The sequence below is a fragment of the Indicator indicator genome, chromosome 18 (genome assembly GCF_027791375.1).
Source record: "Indicator indicator isolate 239-I01 chromosome 18, UM_Iind_1.1, whole genome shotgun sequence".
NCBI classification, from domain to species: domain Eukaryota; kingdom Metazoa; phylum Chordata; class Aves; order Piciformes; family Indicatoridae; genus Indicator; species Indicator indicator.
Genome location: NC_072027.1, coordinates 20,158,713 through 20,178,251, shown reverse-complemented (window position 1 = coordinate 20,178,251; position 19,539 = coordinate 20,158,713). Strand labels below are relative to the sequence as shown.

The window sequence follows — 19,539 nt, the reverse complement described above, 5'->3', positions numbered from 1 at the left end:
TTTGAGCAATGCCTTTCCTGAAAGAGGTTCATTAGGCAAAGAGCAGCTCCTGATATAACAGAAAGGGTCGTTTCCCACTGTGGAATCCTAGAGAGGTAGGGGTTGGAAGGGACATCTAGAGACCAATGAGTCCAACCCCCCCGACAAAGCAGCATCACCCAGGGCAGGGCACACAGGAACACATCCAGGTGGGTTTGGAAAGTCTCCAGAGAAGGAGACTCCACAACCTCTCTGGGCAGCCTGCTCCATGGCTCCAGCAGCCTCACACCAAAGAAGTTTCCCCTCATGTTGAGGTAGAACCTCCTGGGTTCCAGCTTGTACCCATTGTGTCTTGTCCTGTCCCTAGGCACCACCAAAAGCAGCCTGGCACCTTCATCCTGACCCCCAGCCCTCAGCTATTGATAGACACTGAGCAGATCTCCTCTCAGCCTTCTTTTCTCCGGATTAAACAGCCCCAGGGCTCTCAGTCTCTCTTCAGAGGAGGAATGTTCAAGTCCCTCCCAGTCATCCTTGTGGCTCTCCATTGGACTCTCTCATTGGTCTCTGTCTCTCTTGAACTGGGCAGCCCAGGACTGGACACAGCATTCCAGGTGTGACTCACCAGGGCAAAACAAAAGGGCAAGAGAACCTCCCCAGCCCTTCTGGCCACACTTTTCTTGCTGCCCCCCAGGATCCCATTGGCTCTCTTGGTCACCAGGGCACATTTCTGTCCCATGCAGAACTTGCTGGCCACCAGCACTCCAAGGTCTTTCTTCATGGAGCTGCTTTCCAGCAGGACAACCCTTAGTCTGTACTGGTGCCTGTTGTTATTCCTCCCCATGTGCAGGACTGCTCTTGTCCTTATTGCACATCATGAGGCTCCCCTCTGCCCAGCTCTCCAGCCTGGCCAGACCTGGTTGGATGGCAGCACAGCCTGAGGGGGTTTCAACCACCCCTCCCAGTCTGGTATCACCATTGCTGAGGGTCCTCTCTATCCCCTCAGCAGGTGCTTGATGAAGATATTGCACAAACCTGGGCTCAGTGCTGTGGAAGGACAAGCCAGAGCCAGGTCTGCAATTATTCCACTGAGGGAAGAATTCCTGGCTGAAAGCATGACTGGGGCTGGAAAATTAAAATCAAGGAGGAAGGGAAATACAAAGGAGATAATTTACTATCTCTGAAACTGGCATCATGAGAGCTCTGTTCTGAGGAGGTTACAGGGGTGGAAAATTAACAGAATGACTCTGCTCAATTTTTTTTTTGTTAAACCTCCAAGACTTCTTCCTTCCCATCTGATGAATATTACAGAAAGTGTAGCCCTAGAGACAGGACACCAAAGGCATCTGCAGCTCTGTGGCAGTGTGGTGCCATCCATTTCAGGTGCCTGCCAGCTTTGATCTCATCTGCACACCTGAACATTCCCTGGATGGGTATGACCCCCCTCTCAAGCATTGTCTGCCCTTTACAGCACATCCCCCACCTGGCAGTTGGTGCTTTGTGCTCCTGCCTTGTGCTCTGCCTGGCTGCAGCAGGCTGTGGTGGTAAGGGAAAGACAGCTCTGAGCAAGTTGGGAGGTTCAGAAACACCTCTAAATTCAAAGATCCACTGAATGGCTTAGGTTGGAAAGGAGCTTCAGGATCAGCCAGTTCCAACCCCCCTGCCATGGGCAGGGACACCTCACACCACAGCAGGTTGCTCACAGCCACATCCAGCCTGGCTGCAAAAACCTCCAGGGGTGAGGCTTCCACCACCTCCCTGGGCAACCTCTGCCAGTCTCTCACCACCCTCATGGGGAAGAACTTCTTCCTCACATCCAATCTGAATCTCCCCACTTCTAGTTTTGTTCCATCCCCCCAGTCCTATCACTCCCTGACACCCTCCAAAGTCCCTCCCCAGCTTTCTTGGAGCCCCCTTCAGATCCTGGAAGGCCACACAAAGGTCTCCTGGGAGCCTTCTCCTCTCCAGACTGCACAACCCCAACTCTCTCAGGCTGTCTCCAGAGCAGAGCAGCTCCAGCCCTCTGCTCATCCTCCTGTAAAGGGTTAGGGACCTGGTAACTAAATGAAGACATTGCCTGGATTTACCTAGAGCCTCAGAGAAAGTCCTTCCAGTGTGGACCTCACAACCACGTGGAAGAGCAAAGCTGTGTCTGCAGCAGGGGGGTGGGTGTGGGGGGATTCTGCAAGCTCACCTCCACTTTCTCCTCAGCAAATGTGGAGAGGCTTTTGAAAAGCAGAGAACCTCTTCAGAGTGCTTCCCCTGGGGGCTCATCAGATTGCATTAGCAGCTCCTCATCAGGTTTTATGAAGATGCCTTTGTAGCTGATGTGAAACATCACTGGCTCCATTCATCCCATATCTGGTGACAGGGATAATAATGGGATGTGATGCTGACAGGAGATGATAGGAAGCTGCTCATGTGATATACATCTTGTGGAAGGGGAAGAGAGCTGGGACTGCCAGGGTTGGTTATCAGAGAGTCACAGAAACATAAAATGGTAGGGGCTGGAAGGGACCTCAAAAGCTCATCCAGTTCAACCCCCTGCCAGAGCAGGGTCACCTAGAGCAGGTCACACAGGAACACATCCAGGTGGGTTTTGAATATCTCCAGAGAAAGGAGACTCCACAACATCCCTGGGCAGCCTCTTCCAGGGCTCTCTCACCCTCACAGGGAAAGAATTCTTCCTCCTGTTTCCATGGAACTTCCTCTGCCTCAGCTTCCACCACTGCCCCTTGTGCTGGCATTGGGCATCACCCAGCAGAGCCTGACTCCAGCCTCTGGGCACTCATCCTGCACATCTTTATCCCCAGCAATGAGGTCACCTCTCAGGCTCCTCCTCTCCAAGCTCCAGAGCCCTCAGCTCCCTCAGGCTCTCCTCATAAGGAAGATCTTCCACTCCCCTAATAATTTTTTGTGGCTCTGTGCTGGACTCTTTCAAGCAGTTCCCTGAGGTCCTTCTTGAACTGATGGCCCCAGAACTGGACACAATTCTCCAGATGTGGCCTCAGCAGGGCAGAGCAGAGGGGGAGGAGAACCTCTCTCAACCTGCTAACCACAGCCCTTCTAATCCACCCCATTGGCCTTGGCCTTCTTGGCCACCAGAGCACATTGCTGGCTCATGGCCAACCTCCCATCCACCAAGGCCCCCCAGAGGTCCTTTTCCCCTTCACTACTCTCCAGCAGCTCAGTCCCCACCCTGTGCTGATCCTTGGGGCTGTTCTTCCCCAGGTGCAAGACTCTCCCCTTGCCCTTAGTGGATTTCATTAAGTTTTTCCCTGCCCAGCCCTCAGCCTGTCCAGGTCTGGCTGATTGGCAGCACAACCCTCCTGTGTCAGCCACTGCTCCCAGCTCGGTCTCATCAGCAAACTTGCTGCCAGTGCCCTCTGTGCCCTCATCCAGATCCTGGATGAAAATACTGAGTAGAACTGGTCCCAGTAGTGACCACAGAGGGACTCCACTCCACACAGGAATGGTTGAAGCCTGTAGCTGAACACAGAGGATGAAGACAGAAGAAAAGTTGTCTCCTGAGAGCATTTGTGAGCTGTCCATGCTCCATTCCTGCACTCCCCTTCCCAAGGGGTGAAGCTCAGCCCTTCAGTCATGGTTAAAATAGAGTCCTTCAAAAGCACTGGAATAAAAACTGGAGCTCTTCTTCTTTCACCACCACTCCAAGCATCCACTTGGGTTGGTTAAAAATAGGTCCTGCTTCAAAAGACTCAGATTGATGCTTCAGGTTGCCATAGTTACTGCCTTCTATTAATTGTGCTCTGCTATAAGGAGTGAGGATTCTCCTGCCTGCCAGCACTGGGGGTTTCTGGCAGCCATGCTGGGCTCCTGCCTCTTTGTGCACCAGCAGATCACTGAAGGTTTCCTGCAGAAGGTTTGCACAGTTGTACAGGTTGGTGCTTGGTAAATGGTTTTGTTGAGGGTAAGGAATGGGCTGAGTTCAGCTGAATTCTCTTAGGAGTCTTCACTCCCTGGCCAGGCTGCATTCATGGCCTGACGTCAGTGGGAGGAGGTTTAACAAAGCCCAGGGCTGGGTCCTGCACCTGGGGCACAACAACCCCAGGAAGGCTCCAGGCTTGGGGCAGAGTGGCTGGAAAGTGCCCAGCAGAGAAGGCCCTGGGGGTGCTGGGTGCCAGCAGCTGGAGATGAGCTCAGGGGGTGCCCAGGAGGGCAAGAAGAGCAGCAGCAGCCTGGGCTGGAGCAGCAATGGGCAGCAGGAGCAGGGCAGGGATTGTGCCCCTGGGCTGGGCACTGGGGAGGCCACAGCTGCAGTGCTGGGTTCAGTTCTGGGCTCCTCACTGCAAGAAGGACATTGAGGAGCTGGAGCAGGACCAGAGAAGGGCAAGAAAGGTGGGGAAGGGTCTGGAGAAGAGGGCTGGGGAGGAGCAGCTGAGGGAGCTGGGGGTGGTTAGTGTGGAGCAGAGGAGGCTGAGGGAGACCTCATTGCTCTCTACAGCTCCTGAGAGGAGGCTGCAGCCAGGTGGGGGTTGGGCTCTGCTCCCTAGTCTCAGGTGATAGAAATGTCCTGAAATTGTGCCAGGGGAGGCTTAGGTTGAAGATTAGGGAAAATTTATTCCCTTCAGGAGTGGTCAGGAATTGGCACAGGCTGCTGTGTGGCCATGGTGCTGGGGACCATGGTTTGATGGCCATGGTGGGGTTGGGTTGATGTTGGACTGGACAATCTTGGAGGTCTTTTCCAACCAAAACACTTCTATGATTCTATCATTCTATAAACTAATCCTGTCCAAGAGATCCAGCACTAGGAGAGCATCTGCTCCTGTCTTTTGTCTTCCCTTGAGCTAACCTGAATTTTTCCTTCTTTTGGGAGGTTTTCTTATTCCTGCTCTAGGTGACCCTGCTCTGGCAGGCGGGGGTTGGACTTGATGATCTTCAGAGGTCCCTTCCAACCCCTACCATTCTGTGACTCTGTGAGTCAGTCCCAGCCAGCCATTGAGGTGGAGGTGGCTGAGGTGGGAAGTGGCTGTGACCAGCAGCCCAAGCTGCTGCTGCTGCTGCTGTGCTCACCCCACAGAAGCAGAGTGGCCTCCAGTGGCTGGAGCCAACCAGACAGAAAGTGTGTTTGTGCTCCTGGCCTCAGCTCAAGAGCTCATCTAGCAGAGAGCCAAGGGGAGGGGGAGCTGGGGGCTGGCTGGCTGCAGAATAATGTTACAGACTGCAGCAGCAGCCAGGAAATGCTTCCTCCTTTTCACCTTCCCAGCAGGATTTATGGTGGTCTGGGAGCCTGTTGTGTTCCATATCAAAGTCCTTGTATGGAAGAATTGAATTACTCTGTTTTTAAATTTGACAAAGCCCAGCCTTGGTTTTCCACTGTGACTAAGCAGTGCCCAGATCATTTCCTGTCCTCCTGACATTCAGAGCTTTGTCTTCTGCAATGTTTTTTTGCTCCCTGCAGTGTTTCATGTCTCTGTAGAATAATGGAGGCAGCACCCACACACAGCACCCAGCAGCTGCAAGCAGTTAGAATGCCCTGGACATATCCAGAGGGATATTGGAGCCACCAATCAGACATCCCAGGTTTTAAAGATGTGTCTTAAAGCCCATGGGATGTGCCACCTAGAAATGCTGGATATGCCACCCAGAAATCCACTGGCACAGGTTGCCCAGGGAGGTTGTGGCTGCCCTCTCCCTGGAGGTGTTCAAGGTTGGATGAGGCCCTGAGCAGCCTGCACTGGGGGGAAGTGACCCTGCCCATGGCAGGGGGTTGGAACTGGCTGATGTTTCAGGTCCCTTCCAACCCAACCCATTCTGTGACTCTGTAAAACCAGCCCTCAGCAGCAGCCTGAGTAGATGTTTGTTGCTCCAGAAGGCTGAGTTGAGGCCATCTGAGGAGGTGACACAGGACCTGGTTTGAGATGAAGACAAAGAAAAACCTTCTCTTTGGTGGAAGTGGAGGAGGTGGCAGCAAGATCAACCCACTGCAGGTCCTCAAGGGGACACTGTCCACACCACTTCTCCCCTCTCCTTTCCCACCTATTGATAGGCACAAGCTGTGCCCCCCAGCACCAACTGCAGTTTTCCTGCACTGGGCACTGCCCTTTCCCTTGCTGCAGGGCAGCTGCTGATGCTTCAGCTGCCCACACTCCAATTACAATGCAGCAACAAGATGAACATAATCCTGCCTGGAGTTGTTTGTTTTGTTTTTTCATAGATTCATAGAATTATTTAGGTTGGAAAAGACCTTTAAGATCATCAGGTCCAACTATTAACCTAGCATCAAGGACATTACTGCCCTGGGGCTGCCTAAACTTGACTCCCTCAGTGTCCCTGAAGGGAGAAGAAACCAAAACAAAAGCAATAAGGGATGAGGAATTAACAGCTCCTTGGAAAGCCAAAGTTCCTGGCTGGATCTTTGTAGGGCTGCTATGGGGAGCTCAGCCCTACAGCAACGTAAAATCAGCTCAGCAATCACCACAGATGCCTTGGCAAGGAGTCCTCAGAGCTTTTGGCTGTTTCTAGCTATTAACTCTTTCAAATGGTCACTGGGAGCCTGCTGAGGTGGGGAGATCCCCAAAGAAAACTCCATTTACCTTAGCCTGCAGGAGCAATCACTACCTAATGACCTCTGCTAGCTACACAAACATTCATCCCCCAGAGCCCAGGGTCTGCTTACAGCTGGAGAGCTCATATGGAGCATCCTGGACCTGTCTGCTTGCCACCTTGGTGATGCAGCAGATGAGTCCCCAGTTTGGTGAGGAAAAGGTTAAAGCCTGTGCTAAGCAAGTACTGCTAGGTGCTTCCCAAGACAAATTGTACCCCTGGGAGGAGGGCTGGGCACCAGTAGAGCACCAGAAGGTTGTCACCTGAGAAGGTTGATGGTTTTGTGCCCTTTTTGTGGGAGGAAAAGCCTCTTTTAGTGAAAAGAGAGTGAGAGGAGCTGCAACCCCCCCATTCTCTGCTTGCTTTTCAGCAGCTAGAAGAAGCCATTTTGCCTGTGTTGTGCTCTGGCCACAGCAGGCTGTGGGAGCAAGCAAAGCAGTTTTTGCTTCCACATATCCCAGGACCTGCTGGCAGGGCTGTTTGGCAGCTCAGACATTTGCTTGAATCACAGCTTCACAGATTGCATTGGGTTGGAAGGGACCCTCCATGGTCATCTTGTCCAACCCTCCTGCAGTCAGCAGGGACATCTCCAACTGGAGCAGGCTGCCCAGGGTCATATCAAGTCTGGCCTTGAATATCTGCAGGGGTGGGACCTCAACCACATCCCTGGGCAGCCTGTTCCAGTGTCTTCCCCCCCTCGCTGTGCAGAACTTCCTCCTGATGTCCAACCTAAATCTGCCCTGCTCCAGCTTCAAACCATTGCCCCCTCAGCCTGTCACCCCAGGCCCTTCTAAACAATCCCTTCCCAGCCTTCCTGTATATCCCCTTCAAATATTGAAATGTAGCTCTAAGGTCTCCCTGGAGCCTTCTCTTCACCAAGCCCCAACTCTCTCAGCCTGTCCTCATAGGAGAGGTGCTTCAGCCCTCTGAATCCACAGCCAGGTGAGGTTGTTTTCTCATAATGAGCTCAATTATCCCTACTGAAATTCAATTTCAGTGGCAGCATGGACAGGAACCTGAGACTGAGCTAGGAGTGATCTCCCTGCCCACCCCCTGCTTTGGATCTGGATGTCAAAGCAGTAGGGGATTACAGAGCTCCCACCACATATGTTCTGTAATTACCCTGAATGTTGCTGGCTTCAACTCCAAACAGTGGATTAAAGCTACAGGCTCCTTGGTGGGGAGAAGGTTTCCTTTGTTCACTCCTCCTTGGTGGGGAGAAGGTTTCCTTTGTTCACTCCTCCTTGGTGGAGAGAAGGTTTCCTTTGGTTCACTCCTCCTTGGTAGGGAGAAGGTTTCCTTTGGTTCACTCCTCCTTGGTGGAGAGAAGGTTTCCTTTGGTTCACTCCTCCTTGGTAGGGAGAAGGTTTCCTTTGGTTCACTCCTCCTTGGTGGAGAGAAGGTTTCCTTTGGTTCACTCCTCCTTGGTAGGGAGAAGGTTTCCTTTGTTCACTCCTCCTTGGTGGAGAGAAGGTTTCCTTTGGTTCACTCCTCCTTGGTAGGGAGAAGGTTTCCTTTGGTTCACTCCTCCTTGGTGGAGAGAAGGTTTCCTTTGTTCACTCCTCCTTGGTGGAGAGAAGGTTTCCTTTGGTTCACTCCTCCTTGGTGGAGAGAAGGTTTCCTTTGGTTCACTCCTCCTTGGTAGGGAGGTTTCCTTTGGTTCACTCCTCCTTGGTGGGGGGAAGGTTTCCTTTGGTTCACTCCTCCTTGGTGGGGGGAAGGTTTCCTTTGGTTCACTCCTCCTTGGTGGGGGGAAGGTTTCCTTTGGTTCACTCCTTCTTGGTGGGGGGAAGGTTTCCTTTTCACAGAACCACAGCAACATTCAGGTTGGAACAGACCGTCAGGACCACCAAGTCCAACCCAGAGCCCTACCCTACAAGGTTCACCCCTAAACCATAGCTCCAAGCACCACATCCAAACCATCTTTAAACACATCCAGGGTTGGTGACTCCACCACCAACCACATGGGCAGCACATTCCAATCCCTGACCACTCTTGCTGGGAAAAAATGTCTCCTAATGTCCATTACAAACCTCCTTAATCACAGCTTGAGGCCATCCCCTCTTGTTCTGTCACTAATTACCTGTGAGCAGAGACCAGCACCAACCTCTCCACAACCTCCTTTCAGAGATCAATGAGGTCTCCCCTCAGCCTCCTCTCTTCCAAACCAAACAGCCCCAGCTCCTTCAGTTGCTCCTCATCAGATTTCTTCTCCAGGCCCTTCACAGCTTCCTTGCCCTCCTCTGCACTTTTGCTCACTCCTCCTTGGTGAGGAGAAGGTTTCCTTTTGTTTATTACTCCTTAGAGGGGAGAAGGTTTCCTTTTGCTCACTTCTTGGTGAGAAGGTTTCCTTTTGTTCACTTTTTGGTGAGGTTTCCTTTTGTTCACTTCTTGGTGGAAGGTTTCCTTTTGCTCACTTCTTGGTTAGAAGGTTTCCTTTTGCTCACTTCTTGGTGGAAGGTTTCCTTTTGTTCACTTCTTGGTGGAAGGTGGCTTTCAGTCCACTTTCTCATGCTGATGATGGATTTAGCTTTGCTTTCTTTGTTGTTCTGTTGCTTGTGGGTTTGGATTTGGGAATTTTTTTTTGTGTGTGTTTAAAAAAAAAAAAAAAACAAAAAGATTAAAAAAAAAAGATTAAATGGACATTTTAATCCCAGAGAGGCTTAGGGATGCTCAGTGGAGCCAGAATGTCTGCAGAGATCCTCCAAATGACACAGAGAGGGTTTTGCAGTGCAGGCTGTTTGCATTTGATGTCTCAGAATCAGTGCAGCCTCTTCCTAGCAGTGAATATTCATTAAGCCTGCCAGAGGCAGAAGCTGCAGTCAGTCCAGCAGCAGTGGAGGAGGCAGGGAAGAGAGAAATCAGGTTAATGACTTGCTTCCTCTGCAATTTGCTTCCTGCTTATTGCCTGACCTTACTTTTAAATAAATTCATTTAATTAATGTGTTTTGCTACCCTGACCTGAGGACAGAAGGGGCTGTGATTAATGCTGGGGTGTTCCTGCTCTCAGGGTGGCTTCAGGCAGAATGTTCTGGTGTCTAGAAAAAAAACCAAAAACAAAACCAACCCAAACCTCAATGACATTAACTAAGATTTCCTTTAAACTTCATAAAAATAGATGGCTTGACTGAAAGCTTTTATCTGAATGATCTCCTGTGTCCTTGAGCCACCAGATTCTTCAAGACAGGGAGAAAATGCAGGGGGCTCCAAGAAAGCTGGGGAGGGACTTCTCAGGGTGTCAGGGAGTGATAGGACTGGGGGGGATGGAGCAAGACTAGAAGTGGGGAGATTCAGATTGGATGTTAGGAAGAAGTTCTTCCCCATGAGGGTGGTGAGAGACTGGCAGAGGTTGCCCAGGGAGGTGGTGGAAGCCTCATCCCTGGAGGTTTTTGCAGCCAGGCTGGATGTGGCTGTGAGCAACCTGCTGTGGTGTGAGGTGTCCCTGCCCATGGCAGGGGGTTGGGACTGGCTGAGCCTTGAGGTCCCTTCCAACCCTAAGAATTCTGTGATTCTATGAAAATGGTGAGTGGGGAGGGGTGGAATGGAGCTGCTGTCTGGGCTGAGCATGTCACAGAGTCCAAACCAGCTCTTCAGGGAGGCAGAGCTGCACAGAAATGCTTTCATCTTCTCCCCTTGAGCAGGGGCACATCTGCTCTAACACAAGTTAGCCTTCTTCTGACCAAGGCTCTGTAAGAAAGCAGAGGGGGCAGAGGAGGCAGAGCCCATGGAGCTGGCACTCAGAGTGCATGGCCAGCTCACACTATGGTGAGGGAGCACCACCTGTTCCTAGCAAGCACCAGATTGGAGCTCTGGGGCTATGGAGGGACAGGGAGAAAAAAACCCAACACACAGCTTCCCTAGAAGAGAGAGAAATGGCAGTGAGAGGGAAAGCACAGCCTCAGCCCTGCTGGGATGCTGATCTGTGGGCTGAGTGCTGACATGTTCCCTGCATGGCATTTTGCCCCCAGTTTAGAAGCCATCTGTAATGGTTTAGCAGAAGGGCCGAGCTGCCTGCCCTCCTGACATGGAAGGGAGGGGAAGAGTAACACAAAACCTCACAGAATCACAGCATTAACCAGGTGGGAAAAGACCTTTGGGATCATCAGGTCCAACCTACCACCCATGGCACTGAGTGCCTCATCCAGGCTGTTTTTAACCACTTCCAGGGATGATGACTCCACCACCTCCCCAGGCAGCACATTCCAAGGGCCAGTCTCTCTGTTTGGGAAGAATTTCTTCCTAACATCCAGCCTGAACCTCGCCTGCCTCAGCTTGAGACTGTGTCCCCTCCTTCTGTCACTGCTTGCCTGGGAGAAGAGACCAACCCCCACCTGGCTACAACCTCCCTTCAGGCAGTTGTAGAGAGTTGTAGAGGTAGTGATAGGACTGGGGGGGATGGAGCAAAACTAGAAGTGGGGAAATTCAGATTGGATGTTAGGAAGAAATTCTTCCCCATAAGGGTGGTGAGAGCCTGGCAGAGGTTGCCCAGGGAGGTGATGGAATCCTCATCCCTGGAGGTTTTTGCAGCCAGGCTGGATGTGGCTGTGAGCAACCTGCTGTGGTGTGAGGTGTCCCTGGCCATGGCAGGGGGGTTGGAACTGGCTGAGCCTTGAGGTCCCTTCCAGCCCTGACAATTCTACAACTCTATGACACCAAGCTGTGTGGTCCTGTTGACAATCTGGAGGGAAGGGAGCCATCCAAAGTAGCTTCACAGAGGGACACCTCCAGGTGAGTTGTGAAAACCTCCATGTGAGTTGTGAAAATCTCCAGAGAAGGAGACTCCACAACCTCTCAGGGCAGCCTGCTCCAGGGCTGTGTCATCCTCACAGTGAAAAAAATTTTCCTCCTGCTGAGGTAGGACTTTCTGTGTTCCACTTTGTATCTGTTGCCCCTTGTCCTGTCACAGGACTGGCCCCATCATAGGCCACCTTAGATGGCACCTAAGAGAAAGGATTAGGATGACAGCTAAGAAGAAGAATTCAGGTGCCTACAGCTACTTACAAGCTAAATTTTAGGGACCTTGTTCCTTGTAGCAGGTGCCTGGGCTCCATGCGCAGAGCATGGGGAGAGGTAGGTACTGTGGCAGTGCAGAGGGCTGCAACATGGGAACTGGAAATCATAGAAGGGACCCCAGAGATCATCTACTCCAACCCCCTTGCCAGGGTGCTCAAAGCCTCACCCAACCCTGCCTTGAACACCTCCAGGAAGGGAACATCCACAGCCACCCTGGGCAATCTGTTCCAGTCTCACCACCCTTGCACTGAAGAACTTCTTCCTCAGCTCCACTCTAACCCTGCTTTCCTTCAGCTTCAAATCATTCCTCCTTGGCATGTCTCTAGACACCCTCAGAAAAAGTCCCTTTCCAGCCTTCCCATAGGTTCCCTTCAGGTATTGGAAGGCAGATCTAAGGTCCCCTTGGAGTCTTCTCCAGGCTGAACACCCCCAGCTCCCTCATCCTATCCTCATAGCAGAGCTGCTCCAGCCCTTGGATCATCTTTGTGGCCTCCTCTGGATTCATTCCAACAGTTCCAAGTCCTTCTTCTGCTGGGGACACCAGAACTGGAGGTAGGATTGGAGGTGGGGTCTAAGCAGAGCAGAGCCAAGGGGCAGAATCCCCTCTGCTGCCCTGCTGCCCAACCTCCTCTGGCTGCAGCCCAGCACACAGTTGCCTGCTGGGCTGCAGGAGGGCACTGCTGGCTCCTGGGGAGCTGCTCAGCACCCAACACCCCCAAGGCTTTTTCTTCAGGGCTACTCTCCACCCTCTCTGCACCCAGCTCAGATTAGTGCCTGGCATGGCCCAAAATGCCTCTGGAGGAGAAAAAAATAGTTGAGCACCACACCCTACTACTTCAAGCTTCCAGACAGATGGTTTGAGGATGAGGGGTGGGGGGGGTTGTATCTGTGTCTGCTGTGTGTTTCAGCCTGGATGGAGAAAGAAATCTTCTGAAAGCCAGCCTAGAAATCCTTCCCTCCCAGCTAAATAGATAATGTTCTCATCTGCAGAGCTCCTGTTGCTCTGAGTTCCATTTGAAGCCTACAGAGACACTCAGCTCTTGGTGGCAGTAGAAGGAGCTGGAAGGGGTGAGAAGTTCACCTTCCATCCTAGCGTGCAGACACATGGGCAGGGGAGCATCAGGAGGTGCAGCTGCAGCCTACAGTTTGGGTCCTGCTGCATGCAAGCATTTGAAAAAGAAATCATTTGATGATTGAACATGAAGGGCTGATGCACTCCCTGAGCATGCTGTGCTCCTTGCTCAGCGTGGAGAAAAGAAGGCTCCAGGGAGACCTTAGAGCAACCTTCCAGTAGCTGAAGGAGGCCACAGGAGAGCTGGGGAGGGACTTTGGACAAGAGTTGGGAGGGACAGAACAAGGGACAATGGCTTGGAGCTGGGAGAGGGGAGACTGAGACTGGAGATGAGGAAGAAATTGTTGAGAGTGAAGCTGGGGAGACACTGGCACAGGTTGCCCAGAGAGGCTGTGGCTGCCTCCTGCCTGGAGGTGTTCAGGGCCAGGCTGGATAAAGCCTTGAGCAACCTGGTCACTAGAGCAGCTGTCCCTGCCCATGGCAGGAGCTGGCTGATCTTTAAGGTCCCTTCCAACCCAACCCATTCTATGAACCTATGAATAAAGCAAGGAGGCAGTCCCCAAAGTGATTCTTTGAGTAGGACTTTGATGATCCTTGAGGTCTTTTCCAACCTTACTGAGTCTGTGATTCTGTGTGAGTTACACCATGGAATGCCCAAATTCTGAACTTTTATGTAGCAACTCAAATCACAGAATCATAGAATCATAGACTCAGTCAGGGTTGGAAGGGACCACAAGGACCAGCCAGTTCCAACCCCACTGCCATGGGCAGGGACACCTCACACCAGATCAGGCTGGCCAGAGCCTCATCCAGCCTGGCTGCAAACACCTCCAGGGATGGGGCCTCAACCACCTCCCTGGACAACCCATTCCAGGCTCTCACCACTCTCATGGGGAAGAACTTCTTCCTCACTTCCAGCCTGAATCTCCCCACTTCCAGCTTTATTCCATACCCCCCAGTCCTGTCACTCCCTGATAGCCTAAAAAGTCCCTCCCCAGCTTTCTTGTAGCTCCCTGCAGATACTGAAAGGCCACAAGAAGGTCACCTGGGAGCCTTCTCTTCTCCAGACTGAACAGCCCCAACTCTCTCAGTCTGTCCTCATAGCAGAGCAGCTCCAGCCCTCTGCTCATCCTGGTGGCCCTTCTCTGGACACCTTCCAGCATGTCCAGATCCCTCTTGTAACAGAGGCTCCAGAACTGGATGCAGTACTCCAGGAGTGGTCTCACCAGAGCTGAGCAGAGGGGGAGAATCCCCTCCCTGGCCCTGCTGGCCACACTTCTCTTGCTGCAGCCCAGGCTCTGCTTGGCTCTCTGGGCTGCAAGTGCTCACTGCTGGCTCCTGTTGAGCTTCTCCTCCCCCAGCACCCCCAAGTCCCTCTCCTCAGGGCTGCTCTCCAGCCAGTCCCTGCCCAGCCTGGATTTGTGCTTGGGATTGCCTCGACCCAGCTGCAGGACCTTGCCCTTGGTCTTGCTGAACCTCATGAGGTTGGCTTGGGCCCAGCTCTGCAGCCTGTCCAGGTCCCTCTGGATGGATCCCTTCCCTCCAGCCTGTCTGCTGCACCACACAGCTTGGTGTCATCAGCAAACCTGCTGAGGGTGCAGTCAATGCCTCTGTCCATGGCACCAACAAAGATGTTGAACAAGCCTGGTCCCAGCACTGATCCCTGAGGGACTCCGCTTGTCCCTGGCCTCCACTGGGACATGGAGCCACTGACAGCCACTCTTTGGGTGCTGCCATCAAGCCAGTTCTTTATCCATCTCGTGGTCCACCCATCACACCCATGTGTCACCAGTTTGGAGCCCAGGCTGTGGTGTGGGACAGTGTGGAAGGCTTTGCTCAGCTCCAGGTCAATGCCATCAGTTGCTCTCCCCTCATCTAAGCCAAACCTCCCCTCTGGGCAGCTGCAATATTTTCAGTCAGGTGTTATGAATCAGGCTGGATGGATTTGCTTTATTTAGCTTTCCCTTTAACAAACAACTTGAAAGCATTCACTAAGCCCAGAAATTACTCCAGAGAAGTCCCAACTAATCCTGTTAAATGTAAAAGAGCCTCTGAGTGGGAATCTTGGTTCTTTTCTTCCCTGCTGCTAACAAAAAAAGCAGAAGAGATGTTTCAAAGGAAGCTTTGGGAGCTCTGTGGTAAGTGACATTTATCCTTGATCTGAGCTGCCTAAACAGCCAACAGTTGTTGGTACAGCTGAACTGTGACCTTCCAGCCTGCCAAGACACATCAGCATGTGGTGGTATCAGGTAAATGATGCAGAAGGGAAGTTCCCTGAGGAGGCTGTGGAAACCCTGCTCATAGGCAGTGTTGGATGTTAACTCCTTCGCTCCTGCCTGTCCCCACCTCTGTCTCCCAGAACCATATCCTAGGCTGCATCAAAAGCAGTGTGACCAGCAGGATGAGGGAGATGATGCTTCCCCTCTGCTCTCCTGAGACCTCACCTGGAGGACTGCATCCAGTTCTGGGGCCCCTAGCATAAGAGGAACATGGAAGAGTTGGGGCAGGTCCAGAGGAAGCCACAAAGCTGACCTGGAGCACCTCCCCTATGGGCATAGGCAAGGAGAGTTGGGTTTGTTAGCCTGGAGAAGAGAAGGCTCTGGCGAGACTTTAGAGCAGCCTTCCAGTACCTGCAGGGGCTCCAGGAGAGCTGGGGAGGGACTTTGGACAAGGGCTGGCAGTGACAGGATAAGGGAGAATGGCTTTGAGCTGGGAGAGGGGAGATTGAGACTGGAGATGAGGAAGAAATTCTTTCCAGTGAGGCTGGGGAGAGACTGGCACAGGTTGCCCAGGGAGGCTGTGGATGCTTCTTCCCTGGAGATGTTCAAGGCCAGGCTGGATGAGGCCCTGAGCAACCTGGGCTGGTGGGAGGTGTCCCTGCCCATGGCAGGGGGTTGGAAGGAGATGATCCCTAAGGTTCCTTCCAGCCCAAACCACTCTGTGCCTGTCTCTCAAATCAGGATTCTTTCTCCTCTGTATGTGGAGTTACCTGGTTCAGGGAACCAATCTCCCTGAAAAAAACCTTCTGTAGGCTCAATTCTGCACTCCATTAGCTGCTTCTGAGAAGTACTACTGGCACAAAAAGGGGCAGGGATAGCACAGACTGTTGCACTTGGAGAGAGTCAACCTTGTGGAAACATGGGGGCAGGAGTTACAAAGAACAGATGATCTCCAAGGTCCCTTCCAACCCAAAGCATTTTATGAGTCTCTTGTGAAGTTACTTGTGGGGCCAACAAACACATTCAGGGGCTGGGAGGAATGCAGAAGCACAAGCAACCTCCCTTAGTCTTTAGGGCAGGACCAGAAGCCTGCTTTCAGAGAAGATGTGATGGGCTTGATGTGTTTGGCTCCTTTATCTCAGATGGCTTTGTGATAAGTATCCCCTGACTTCATCTGCTGAGTGGATTTGTCCAGGCAGAACCAGATTAAAGGCTCAGTGTCCTGCTCTGAATTAGATTTCAGTGATGCAGACCTGTAGGAGCACTCTGTTAGAGTGGCCACGGAAGAGGTACTGCACCTTAAGGATGCTCTCTGCTCTTACACTGTGGTGAAATGGACACCAATATGTTGACAGAGTCCTATCCCAGGGTGCAACTGAGCAGAGCCTGTCCCTGTCCCCTCCCTCTTGACCCCCAACCCTCAGCTATTGATCAGATCCCTCTCAGCCTTCTCCTCTCCACACTAACCAGCCCCAGGGCTCTCAGTCTCAACTCCCCAGGCAGTCTCCAGTCCCTTCAGCATGCTTGCAGCCCTCCCTTGGACTCTCTCCAGCAGATCCCTGTCCCTCCTGAGCTGGGAAGCCCAGAACTGGACACAATATTGCAGGTGAGGTCTCCCCAGGGCAGAGTAGAGGGGGAGGAGAACCTCCCTGGCTCTGCTGGACACACTCCTCTGAATGCACCCCAGGACCCCCTTGGCCTTCTTGACCACCAGGGCACATTGCTGTCCTATGGAAAACTTGTTGTCCACCAGGACTCCCAGGTCCTTCTCCACAGGTCCTAACCTGTATTCAAGGCTCTAGAAGAGAGATCTAGAGGGGATCTAGAGCATACTGGGCCCAGCAGTATGTGGAGTGAATCACTGCATTGCACACTAACATTGAGCATTTGGGGGCTGGACTTGAAGATCTCCAGAGTTCCCTTCCAACCCCTAAAGTCCTGTGGTCCTGTGTGATCCTGGGCAAGAACCAGTTGGTCACATCCAGCTGAGCTGCCAGGAGTCAATGCAGAGCCAGGCTAAAGGCACAGCTTTCAGCTGGGAAGCTGCTACTGGCTGAGTGCTGCTGTTTCAAGATGCTTTAAAGCTTTTCCTGCTCTTTTGCCTTTTTCAGAACCTGAAGCAGGGGAGGTGTCCCCCCCGGTGGGAGCTGGTGTGAACAGCAACAGCTGGACCTTTAAATTTGGACCCAGCAATTCCAAACAAGGTGGTCCTGGTGAGTTGCCAGACAAATTCATTATCCCAGGATCTCCTGCAATCATCTCCATCCGGCAGGAGCCACCCAACAGCCAAATTGACAAAAGTGACTTCATAACCTTTGGCAAGAAGGAAGAGACCAAGAAAAAGAAGAAAAAGAAGAAGGGAAACAAGACTCAGGAGAAAAAAGAGAAGGGCAACAGCACCACTGAGAACAGTGACCAGTGAGGGGTTGGCACTGAAGGAACCTCCTTAGCCAGATTTTGTAACCATGGCAGATTTCTCCTATGTAGCAACTCCCAAATTCTTCCTACTCTTAACCAATTTCCTGTTCTGTACAGACTTGAGGAAAGCAGCAGGAAATTTTCCAGTGTCTGTCTCAAATTGCTTAACAGGTTTTTGTCTTAAAAAAAAAAAAAAAAGAAAAAGAAAAAGCTTTCTTAAGTCTGATGTTAACTCTTTTTCTCCACTCTGGCTTGTTTTCAGACTCTAAAAAGCAGACACAAGTTTCCTTTCTCCTCCGCCGAAAAGGAGAACCTTCCCAGTACAGCCAGTGAGAGGTTGGACTCTGCACTGTGGTTCCTGTTGCTCCTGTCTTGGTGACACTTTTACAGGACAGGTTTCAAAGCTGTAATGTTGTGCACCCTTGATCTGATTGGAAATCTTTTGTGTGCAGATGTCAGCTCAGGGGCCCAGGAGATCAGGTTGTAAACATGCAAAGTGAGCTGGTAAATGATGTGGCTGAGGAAACCCCCTCCCCATGAACACCACCCTGCAAGGATATTCAGGCTGGGGTGGAGATGGCTGGAAGGACTTTGCAAACCTTGAGAAGTCACTGTGTGGAAATACTGAGCCCTCTGTATGACGTATTTGACACAGCTCTGCTCCAACCCCCCTCACATTTACAGCTCCTTTTCAAAGCCACCACAAATTGTATCTCCTACCCAGCAAGCCATTGGGAAAGGAACAAAAAAAAAAAAAAAAAAAACCAAAAAAAAAAAAAAATCCCTGAGAGCCCTGATCCTGGCAAAGCCCTCAGAGTGTAGGAAGGGCTGGGCTCACACGCCAGGAATATGAAGTGACTGCGATGCTCTCTGTCCCTATTGCCACACTGAAGAAGATGATTTTGCACATAACATCTCTGAAAAAGTCAGAGGTTTTGCTTTGTTGTTGTTTTTTTTCCCCACGACACTTATGCAAAAGAGAGAGAGAGAAAGAGAAACAAAACCACACACACACACACCCCTGTGAACTGTGCTGTTTGTTATTGGAGAGATTTATTGATAAAGAACTATAGCTGTAAATGAGAAGGAAATAGGATGCCCTTGAACCCGACCAGGAGGCGATCTAGAGCCATTCGAAACTACAATTGCTGCTATTAAAGTGCTTTAGAGAACAAAACAAACAAACCAACCAACTGCCTGAGACATCTGTCCTCAGCAACAGCTTTATTCTGTGGGGTGATTCGGGGGCTGCCTCTTGCATGGATTAATAAATACAGGAATAGCTCTTTGGGTTTGGCTTTTTTTTTTTTTTTCTTTTCCCGGTTGGTTTTCCTTTTTTTTTTTTTTTTTTTTTTTCTCCTGGGAGGGTAATCTCGCATTAATCTGCACTTTGACCACACCTTTGCAAACAAACTCTTCCTGCTACCAAGAAGCAAAAGCCAACTCCTCACACAAACGGATTTCTGAACCTGCTAGCTCTGTGCACCTTGGTGTTACCCCTCCCCTCAGCACCTTTTTCGCTGCGTTTCCTTTGACTTTTTGGGTTGGGTTTGGGTTTTAATTTTCTTTTTTTTTTTTTTCTATGAGATGATGACTTCCTGACCCTGCTAACACTCCTTATGTACCATTCAAGTACTGTATGTATGCTGTATGCTCTTATAAGGATCCTGAAATATTTATTCTGTGCTTGTGTATGTGAATGTCAATGCAACTATTATTAGAGTGGAATTTAAGCTTTACCGTTGAATGTAAATTCATTTTCTTTCATTTTCTTTCTTTTTCTTTCTTTTTTTTTTTTGTGGAAAAGTGGAGTAGTGTTGATTCTTTTTTTTTTCTTCTAAGCCACTGTTGATTATCAGCTTGCTTTCTTTTTTTTTTCTCTGTGTATGAAACACAAGTAAAATATCTTTCTTAAATCAAGCCATGCATGCATTGTTGGGATTTCTTGGGAAGAATCTGTGAAAGCTCAAAAGCTCTGTGAAAAGCTCAAAGCTCTGTGCAGTACTAAACCTAAAGGGTGTAAATGGAGTATTAAACGTGGTTGAGGATGTTGCTCTGAAACCAATCCATGTAATTTTTTAACTAGAATAGAGCTGATGAGGGAATTCCAAGGAGTTTTCTACGTTGCTGTACATTCACAGAATAAAGCTCGACTGGCATATCAATTGGAACCGTGTAAGAACCCTCATAGCTCTGAACCACCTCCTCCATAGCTCTGAACCACCTCCTCCATAGCTCTGAACCACCTCCTCCACAGCTCTGAACCACCTCCTC

General features: G+C 51.0%; 1 protein-coding gene across 1 annotated transcript in view; it reads left to right on the top strand.

Annotated features, from left to right (window-relative positions):
• The window catches only part of LOC128973117 (protocadherin alpha-C2-like), an 88,149-nt gene extending 70,880 nt beyond the window's left edge, over positions 1 to 17,269 (top strand). The window contains exon 4 of the mRNA XM_054389327.1: positions 16,959 to 17,269. Coding sequence (XP_054245302.1) covers positions 16,959 to 17,269 — 311 coding nt within the window. The remainder of the gene's footprint in view (positions 1 to 16,958) is intronic.
• The last annotated feature ends 2,270 nt before the right edge of the window (positions 17,270 to 19,539 follow it).